Raw genomic sequence first — 10,048 nt, forward strand, 5'->3', positions numbered from 1 at the left:
CCCCTGGCCCTCATATGGTCCTCTGAGCCCATCAGGAGTGATCCTTGAGCAAAGAGCAGGAGTAATCACTGAGTACTACCAGCTGTGCCCCCAAATTAAATAGTTTTTCTGTTGTTTTTTTGGGCCACACTCGGTGATGCTCAGGGGTTACTCCCGGCTATGCACTCAGAAATCGCTCCTGGCTAGGGGGACCATATAGGATGCCAGGGATCGAACCAAGAATGTCCTGGATCTGCCTCGTGCAAGGCAAATGCCCCACTGCTGCGCTATTGTGCCGGCCCCTAAATAATTATTTTTAAAATGTAGGTACAGGGGCTTGGAGAGATAGCACAGTGTTGTTTGCCTTGCAAGCAGCCGATCCAGGACCAAAGGTGGTTGGTTTGAATCCCGGTGTCCCATATGGTCCCCCGTGCCTGCCAGGAGCTATTTCTGAGCAGACAGCCAGGAGTAACCCCTGAGCACTGCTGGGTGTGACCCAAAAACCAAAAAAAAAAAAAAAAAAAAATGTAGGTGCAGACATAGAGTACAGCAGATAGGGCATTTACCTTACAGGTGGCTGACCGGATTCAATTCCCAGCCCAATAAATGGTCTCCCAAGCCCACAAGGAGTGATACCTAGATGTAGGGCCAGGAGTAAGCCCTGAGCAATACCAGGTGTGCCCAGCCCTCTACTTCCACCCCCACAAAAATAAAAGGCTGTTAGTGGAGGTTAGTGACTTATACAGATGAACCTAACATATTTGAAAAATGATTGATTTATTCTGGCCCAAAATTAGGATCTAAAAGATGGAACTTGCATTGAATTTGATGGATTAGATAGATTTTACTTCAGTAGTGAAAGGAGGGTATTGGAGATGTCCCAAGAGCAAAGCATAACAAAGCATATGCCCTTCAGTTTATTTCTGAATGTATGTGCTTGCATGCATTCTACTTTTGTCTGAGCTTGACATCTCAAGAGAATGCACACTGCTCTGACATCTTTAGCTCTACTGTATGCTGGGGAATGGAGTAAAGAGTGACTAACACAATGCAGTGGAATGCTAGAGAAATAGAGAAGTGACAGTAGCAGGGCACCAGGGGGGTGCCTAGTCTGAAATGAAGGAAGAAGAGCTGGTGAGATCACTGGATGAGGTAGTAGGTTACTGTGTAAGAAAGGAGGATAATCAGTGAGGCCCAGTGAGACTGGAAACTAGAGATCTGAAAGTTCGATGTAGGAAGTGCAAAGCCCTTAAAGGAAAAAAACAGAGCAAGTAGGGATTAGTGAGTTGATTGTATGCAGATTGAATTGCCCGGTAAGAGATTAGAAATACAGAGAATATTTGGGAGGATTTTTGCCATGAAACAAACTAAATAGGAGAAAGCCCTAAATTAGAATTGTAGAGCTGAAAGCCTGCAAAATGATCAAGCAAAAGAATAGGTAGGGATTTCTACCCTTGTCATGGGAAATGGAAAATGCTATAAATTTATTTTGAATTGTGAATCTGAGAGATTGAAAAGGCAGCTTGGGGCCGGAGAGGTGGCGCTAGAGGTAAGGTGTCTGCCTTGCAAGCGCTAGCCAAGGAAGGACCTTGGTTCGATCCCCCGGCATCACATATGGTCCCCCCCAAGCCAGGGGCAATTTCTGAGCGCTTAGCCAGGAGTAACCCCTGAGCATCAAACGGGTGTGGCCCAACCCCCCCCCCAAAAAAAAAAAAAAAAAGAAAAGAAAAGAAAAGGCAGCTAAAGGGAATGAGAATAGGGAGGGTGAACAAGAAACCATAGGGCTGGAGAAAGAACACAGCAGTAAGGTATTTGCCTTGCACGAGGCTGACTGGGATGGACCTGGATTCGACCCGGATTCCCAGCATTTTGGCATCCCATATGATCCTATCAGGAACTATTTCTGAGTGCAGAGGGAGGGAGGGAGGGAGGAAGGAAGGAAGGAAGGAAGGAAGGAAGGAAGGAAGGAAGGAAGGAAGGAAGGAAGGAAGGAAGGAAGGAAGGAAGGAAGGAAGGAAGGAAGGAAGGGAGGAAGGAAGGGAGGAAGGGAGGGAGGAAGGGAGGAAGGGAGGAAGGAAGGAAGGGAGGAAGGGAGGGAGGAAGGGAGGAAGGGAGGAAGGGAGGAAAGAAGGGAGGGAGGGAGGGAGGAAGGAAGGAAGGAAGGAAGGAAGGGAGGAAGGAAGGGAGGAAGGGAAGAAGGGAGGGAGGGAAGAGAAAGAGAAAGAAAAAGGGGGGAAGGAGGGAGGGAGGAAAGGAGAGAAGAGAAAGGAAGGAAACATTTGACTTTTTTAAATTATCTTTATTTAAACACCGTGATTACAAACATGATTGCAGTTCTATGTTTAAAGTCATGTAAAGAACACCCCCCTTCACCAGTGCAAGATTCCCACCACCAATTTCCCAGATCTCCCTCCTCCCCACCCACCCACACCTGTACTCGAGACAGGTTTTCTTTTTTTTTTTTTTTTTTTTTTGGTTTTTGGGCCACACCCGTTTGACGCTCAGGGGTTACTCCTGGCTATGTGCTCAGAAATCGCCCCTGGCTTGGGGGGACCATATGGGACGCCGGGGGATCGAACCGCGGTCCGTTCCTTGGTAGCGCTTACAAGGCAGACACCTTATCTCCAGCGCCACCTTCCCGGCCCCGAGACAGGTTTTCTACTTCCCTCATCTCCTTCCTCCCCACCCCACCCACACCTGTACTCGAGACAGGTTTTCTTTTTTTTTTTTTTTTTTTTTTTTTTTTGGTTTTTGGGCCACACCCAGTAACGCTCAGGGGTTACTCCTGGCTATGTGCTCAGAAGTTGCTCCTGGCTTGGGGGACCATATGGGACACCGGGGGATCGAACCGCGGTCCGTCCAAGGTTAGCGCAGGCAAGGCAGGCACCTTACCTTTAGCGCCACCGCCCGGCCCCAAATGGACATGAGCTTAGAGAATTTTTTTTTTTTTTTTTTGTTTTGTTTTTTGTTTTTGGGCCACACCCGGCAGTGCTCAGGGGTTACTCCTGGCTGTCTGCTAAGAAATAGCTCCTGGCTGGCACGGGAGACCATATGGGACACCGGGATTCGAACTAACCACCTTTGGTCCTGGATAGACTGCTTGCAAGGCAAAAGCCGCTGTGCTATCTCTCCGGGCCCGAGACAGGTTTTCTACTGCACTCATCACTGTATGTAGTGAGCTTCATATCATGAGCTGCACCAACCAGCCCTCATCTCTCTTGTCTCTGAGATACTGCTAAAAATGTCTTTCATTTTTCTTAAAAGCCATAGATGAGTGAAACTATTCTGCGTCTTTCTCTCTCCCTCTGACTTATTTCACTCAACATAATAGATTCCATGTACATCCATGTATAGGAAAATTTCATGACTTCATCTCTCCTGACGGCTGTGTAATATTACATTGTGTATATGTACCACAGTTTTTTTCCACTCATCTGTTGAAGGGCATCTTGGTTGTTTCCAGAGTCTAGCTATTGTAAATAGTGCTGCAATGAATATAGGTGCGAGGAAGGGATTTTTGTATTTTTGTGTTCCTCAGGTATATTCCTAGGGGTGGTATAGCTGGATCATATGGAGCTCAATTTCCAGTTTCTGGAGGAATCTCCATATCGATTTCCATAAAGGGTGGACTAGATGGCATTCCCACCAGCAGTGAAAAAGAGTTCCTTTCTCTCCACATCCCCGCCAGCACTGTTTGTTTTCCTTCTTTGTGATGTGTGCCAATCTCAGTGGAGTGAGGTGGTAGGAGACATGTGACTTAACCAGGTTCTATACTCAATATCCTATATGATTCCCCAACTCCCCTGGAAGTAATTTCAAGTATAGAACCAGGAGTAATCCCTGATTATTGCCAGTGTAACCCAAAAACTAAAAAAAAAAAAAAAAAAAAAAAAAGATATTTACTATACCACCAGTGTATTTTCATTTTCAATTCACATCAGAAGCTAACTGCCTTGGGTTTTCATTGCAGCTCCTCCACCTCCACCACCCATGATCCGAAATGGGGCCCGGGATGCACCCCCTCCACCGCCACCATACCGAATGCATGGGTCAGAACCTCTGAGCCGTGGAAAGCCCCCACCTCCGCCTTCAAGGACACCAGCTGGACCGCCACCTCCTCCCCCGCCACCCATACGGAATGGCCACAGAGATTCTATTACCACTGTCCGGTCCTTCTTGGGTGAGTAGCTGACTGGTTTGCTCTTGGACCTGCAATGCCAGCAGCGAGTGGGAGAGGCTCTTAGTGGCCTGTCCTCATGGCAGGACCTCAGAGCTCTCAGTCCCTGGCCCCAGACAGCCCTGTCCTTTGGGAAGTTCTCTCTGCACTGTGGTTTGGGAAGAGATTAAAGTACGATCAGCCTGCGTTGTTCTCCCTCAGAAACCACTCTTGCAGTAGCACAGTGGTAGGGTGGCATTCGCCTTGTATGCAAACCCAGGACAGATGGTGGTTCGAATCCCAGCATCCCATATGGTCCCCCGAGCCTTTGAGGGAGGGAGGAGGGAGGAGGGAGAGGGGAGGGAGGGAGGGAGGGAGGGAGGAAGGAAGGAAGGAAGGAAGGGAGGGAGGGAGGGAGGGAGGGAGGGAGGGAGGGAGGAAGAGGAGAAGAGGCTCTTTTCTGAATTTGTAAAGATGAATCAAAGTACTATGTTCACGGGGCCGGAGAGATAGCATGGAGGTAAGGCATTTGCCTTTCATGCAGGAGGTCATCGGTTCGAATCCCGGCGCCCCATATGGTCCCCCGTGCCTGCCAGGAGCAATTTCTGAGCCTGGAGCCAGGAATAACTCCTGAGCACTGCCGGGTGTGACCCAAAAACCACAAAAAAAAAAAAAAAAGTACTATGTTCACATTTATCTAGTCTAACCAGCTCCATTCATTACTTTGAGCAAGTCACTTTCCATCTTTGGGCCTTAGTTTCATTCTCTGTGCAATCAAGAGACCGATTGATTGTCCAGAGACTATCAACTTTAACTTTCCCAAGTTGTAATTGAGGCTTAGGCCCCACATGAGTGGTTATGATTTAGCAATAGAGACCGAAACAAAAGTTGTTCAGGTTGTTGTTAGGCCTGTGTTGAGGACCCTGGGCATGATCTGTGTAGTTCGTTTTAGCTTAAAACTAGATTCAAGGTTCTGTATTGGTTCTGTCTTGTCCTGCTCCAGTCATTCTAAATGGCAGAAGACTAAGGCTTTGCTTTGAAGATGTCCTTTGGAATGTAATGGAACCATATCTATAGAACATTTGAACCTTCAGGACCTTCAGAGAGTTAGCACAGGGTTAATTAAGGTATTTGCCTTGCATACAGCTGTCCCTGGTTAAATCCCCAATGGTTCCCCACCACTGTCCAAGAGTGATCCCTGAGCGTCACCAGGTGTGGCCCAAATAATTCCACCCTAGGAAAAAAAAAAGAAAAAGAAAAAAATTGACCTTTACATGGAGAGATTGCAGAAAGTGGGAGTGGGGGGCCAGAGAGATAGCATGGAGATAAGGTGTTTGCCTTACATCCAGAAGGACGATGGTTTGAATCCCGGCATCCCATATGGTCCCCCAAGCCTGCCAGGGGCAATTTCTGAGCGTAGAGCCAGGAGTATCTCCTGAGTACTGCTGGGTGTGACCCCCCCCCCAAAAAAAAAAAAAGTGGGATTGGGGCCTCTCAGGCGACTCTGAGCTCTCTTTTGCAGAGCAAATTGAAGGTGACATGATTAGATTCCCTTACTGGCTGAAGACAAATATTCTCATTTTATTTGAGTTCCTGCCAGCTTGGAAGTAGGTTTGGTTGGTTTCCCTGGTGATAATCTATAAGATGACTGTGTTACCAAGAAACATCTATATTTCTGCTCACACGCAAGAACGAGACTCCTTTTCTGGTACATGACTGCTTTAGGGTGGAAAATTCGCAAGAATCTGCTTAAAATCCTATATCTAAATCTAGGCCTCTGACTGCATCCTTTGTGAGTGTAGGCACATGGAGTGACATTGCTGTCTTTAGGAACTGTGGTTTAGGGGGCAAGGCTTGTCCTTGGGACATCTAAATATGGGAACAGGGCCCAGAGAGAAATAAATCGAGGAAGATGCTTGCTTTGCTTGCAGTTGATACCTGGGTTTGATCGCCAAGCCCCTCTAGGACAGATTCTCAGGCAGAGTCAGGAAAAACCCTGAACAAGCCATGTAGTGCCCCAGAACCCTACATTACCACCAAATACAGGGACTGGAGAGATTACTGCAAGTAAGGTACCTGCTTTGAACACAGATGAACAAGTTTCCTCCTTGGCACCATATGGTCCCCCAGACCTTGAGGAGTGATCCCTGAATGCAGAGCCAGGAGTAAAGTCCTGAGCCCTACTGTGGTGTGTTCAAAAACAAAAAATAGAACAAGGGTCAATGCAGTAACACAGTGGGAAGGGCATTTCCCCAATCCCCGAATGGAATATACATTTAATACTCTCTTTCTTTCACAGATGATTTTGAATCAAAATACTCTTTTCATCCAGTAGAGGACTTTCCTGCTCCTGAAGAATATAAACACTTTCAGAGAATATATCCCAGCAAAACAAACAGAGGTGAGAAGAGTAGTAATAAAAATTTGGGGATCTTGGGTCCACAGAGACAGTACGATAGTTGGGTGCTTGCCTTGCATGCAGCCAACCTTGGTTTGATCCCTAACACCACATTAGGGTCCCTAAGTACAGAGCCAGTAATGATCCACGAGCATAGTCAGGCATGACCACTGCATACAAAAGTTTTGGAGGAACAGAGTGATAACACAGTAGGTAGGGTATTTTATTTATTTATTTATTTATTTTGGTTTTTGGGCCACACATGGTGATGCTCAGGGGTTACTCCTGGCTATGCGCTAAGAAGTCGCTCCTGGCTTGGGGGACCATATGGGACACCAGGGGATCGAACCATGGTCCGTCCTAGGCTAGCGCTGGCAAGGCAGACACCTTACCTCTAGCACCACCACACCGGCCCCAGTAGGTAGGGTATTTGCCTTGCATGTAGCCAACCTTGGTTCGATTCCGTGTTCGATCCCTGGTATTCCATATGGTTTTACAAACCTGTGAGGAGTAACTCCTGAATGCCCCTCCCTCCGTACTCCAGGGGGGAGGTGCATGGGGAGGAGGGCAGGCAGATATCTGGCTTCCGGTTTCCTCTTTGATTCTGGAGACCAGCTCTTGCCAGGTATGGGGTTTGGGGAGGCCCCATGCCAGAGGCCTTCTTCCTAGCTTGGGGAGTGCTGGGAGGCTTGGCAGGCCCCCAGCCATCCTTGTCTTTTTCCCCTGACTCTAGGCTTTCCCTGGGTGCCAGCTCAGATGGCCAGAAGTGGGTTCAGGTGGACTCTTAGGGGTCCTTAGGCTTCCCCCCCTCCCTCCGTAGTCCAGGGGGGAGGTGTATGGGGAGGAGGGCGGGCAGATATCTGGCTTCCGGTTTCCCCTTTGATTCTGGAGGCCAGCTCTTGCTAGGTATGGGGTTTGGGAGTCCCCATGCCAGAGGCCTTCTTCCTAGCTTGGGGAGTACTGGGAGGCTTGGCAGACCCCCTCTTTCTCCCCTAGAATCCAGGCCTTCCCTGGGCGCCAGTCCAGGTGGACTCTATAGGGGTCATCAGGCTTCCCTTCTACCTTTCTCTACACTACTGGGAATGCGCTTTGGAAGGAGGGCGGACCATTCTAGCACTGGTTTTTGATGGGACAGTTACTGGAAATTTTTTCTCCTTAGTCTCATCTTGTTAGTATTGTAGGCATATAGTTTATATATGCATAATATCCATCCCGTATTGTGACCTTGATACTGCCGTACAAAGCTCATTTCTAATCTTTTACTGCCTCAGTCCCAACCCTTATTTCCCCCCATCTTCCCATGTAGGTGCAGCTCATGACATGAAGCTCACCATATAGAGTTATGAGTGCAGTTAGAGAAATAACTACACTGAAAACTATCATAATAATGTGAATGAATTAGGGAAATAGAAAGCCTGTCTTGTGTACAGGTGTGGGTGGGGTGGGGAGGAGGGAGATCTGGGAAATTGGTGATGTGAATCTTGCACTGGTGAAGGGGGGTGTTCTTTACATGACTGTAATCATAAAACTACAATCATATTTGTAATCATGGTGTTTAAATAAAGATAATTTATTTAAAAAAAAGTTAAACTGAAAGAAAAAACAAAACAAAAAAATAGGAGGGGGGACTGAAGAGATAGTTGAGGTGATCTAATTCCCTGCATATGGCCCCCTGATCACCACCAGGAATAGCTCCTGAGTACTCCCAAGTAAACCTTTCCTATCCTTAGCCATTCCCATTCCCCCACAACCAGAAATTTTCCCATAGTTGCATAGCATCTGGAATTACTGTTTTTCTTAGGTAAAAACTTCCTTCTCCTCATCTTCATGTTCTTGAGCAGAACAACAGCAAAATCTGAAACTTCAGGAGAGGGGGCTTGTTGGGCCCACTGGGTCTTGTGTCTCTAGTGTTATTTGGATGTCTTTCAGCTGCCCGTGGAGCCCCACCGCTGCCGCCCATTCTCAGGTGAGGCCTGATGTGGTCCTGTCCCTCAGGAAAAGAATGGAGCCTCTCCTCTCAGACGGTCCCTGCCATTCCCTCAGTCCTGCATGAGCGCTCCCAGCGTGTTTCGCCAGTGCACCCACCTCTAGACTCCAAGCATCCTCCTGGCTCACTTCCATCTATGCATCTTGTCTCTGGATTTGGGGATCAGACTCCAGGTGGAGAGTGGGGCCCTCAGACCCTGCCTCCATTACTCCTCTAGCAAGTACTGCTGGCCAGACTCGGATGTGCTTCCCTGCCTCCTGCTTTCCTCTCTTGGAGGAAAGGTGCCTTGTTGAGATGAACTAACTCATCGTGGGAGCAGGATGGAGATCGGTACCTCTGCCACCACCTCCTGTCACCACAGGGAAGCTTGGGGGGGTCGTTGTACTGCATCATCTTGGATGACCAGGACTTCGGAGGGGATGGGCATTTGTCATGGAACAGGAAAGGAGTTCTCCGAGAAGTGATCTGTTTTAAAGGTCAAATTAGGAGAAAGGGCAAGGACAGAAATGCGTTTGCTTTATTTTGGTTTTGTTTTTGACCCCATTCTGTGTCTCCACCCCAGGGATAATGTTGGATATAAACACTAAATACTAATTGGCGAAAGTACATATTAATAAAATTAACTGGGGATCCTTCTAGAGCTAGTCAATCCCGCTTTAAAGGGACCAGGAGCCATTTGAGTCCTCTAGGACTCCATACTCCATTTCCTCAATGTGCTGAGACTATAGGATGGATCTTTCCTTACCCTTACCTTAAAGAGAAAAGCAACTTACATTCATTCCTCCCAGATTCCCAGGCCTTGACGAACCTCCAGTGGGAGATAGGACAGTTAGACCTGGTCCCTGGCCTTACCTTGACCTTGGGTTGCCTCACTCTTTTTTATTTTATTTTTTTGACTGGCCCTGAAGGCCACTGACAGTTTCAGTCTCTTTTAGAAGCTTCAGCTCCTATGTTGGAGACATGACTCAGTGGTAGAGCACATACCATGAAATCCCTGGGTTTGAACCCAAGGTGTGAGGCTCTGGCTACAATTCCCAGCACTGCAAAACAGAAACACACTACAAAACACTAGTGGCTGCTTTAGGATGCCTAAGAAGAGGAGCAGCCCCTAGTGAAAGGCCTGGCTCTGTGGGCGACACAAGACTAATTCCTCATTCAAGTTCCTCTTCCACCCTCCTTCACCCTTGCCTGCTTGGAACTGTAGGGGTTGGTACAGGAGAGCAGTGTATGATGAAGAAGCTTCAGAGCTTGGCCGAGGTTCCTCAGTTCTGAGAAGTGAGGCAATGGCCAGGTATTCCCTGTCCCCTTAACCATGGCAGCCAGCAGTACGTTGTTACTTCGTCTCTCAGGGCTTCTTTGTTGAAGAGCACAGAAAACATGGAGGTTCTCAGTCTAGGTGGCTCTGTGACTGATGGGAATGGGTACTGAATGTTGGGTTTGCTGTACCTCTTGGTGATTATAGAAAGGGCTCAAACCTGGGAGCTAGGGCCTTGAGAGAGATTGGGGTAATGGGTCACAGGCCTCCTTC

At 47.9% G+C, this 10,048-nt stretch overlaps 1 protein-coding gene across 1 annotated transcript in view; it reads left to right on the plus strand.

The window, feature by feature from the left end:
• WIPF2 (WAS/WASL interacting protein family member 2) overlaps positions 1-8,890 on the plus strand; it is a 47,231-nt gene extending 38,341 nt beyond the window's left edge. Inside the window, exons 6-8 of the mRNA XM_049779959.1 lie at positions 3,950-4,159; positions 6,435-6,536; positions 8,463-8,890. Of these exons, the coding sequence (XP_049635916.1) occupies positions 3,950-4,159; positions 6,435-6,536; positions 8,463-8,503 (353 nt within the window). The 3' untranslated portion in view covers positions 8,504-8,890. The remainder of the gene's footprint in view (positions 1-3,949; positions 4,160-6,434; positions 6,537-8,462) is intronic.
• The last annotated feature ends 1,158 nt before the right edge of the window (positions 8,891-10,048 follow it).

Source organism: Suncus etruscus, chromosome 1 (assembly GCF_024139225.1).
Source record: "Suncus etruscus isolate mSunEtr1 chromosome 1, mSunEtr1.pri.cur, whole genome shotgun sequence".
Taxonomy (NCBI): domain Eukaryota; kingdom Metazoa; phylum Chordata; class Mammalia; order Eulipotyphla; family Soricidae; genus Suncus; species Suncus etruscus.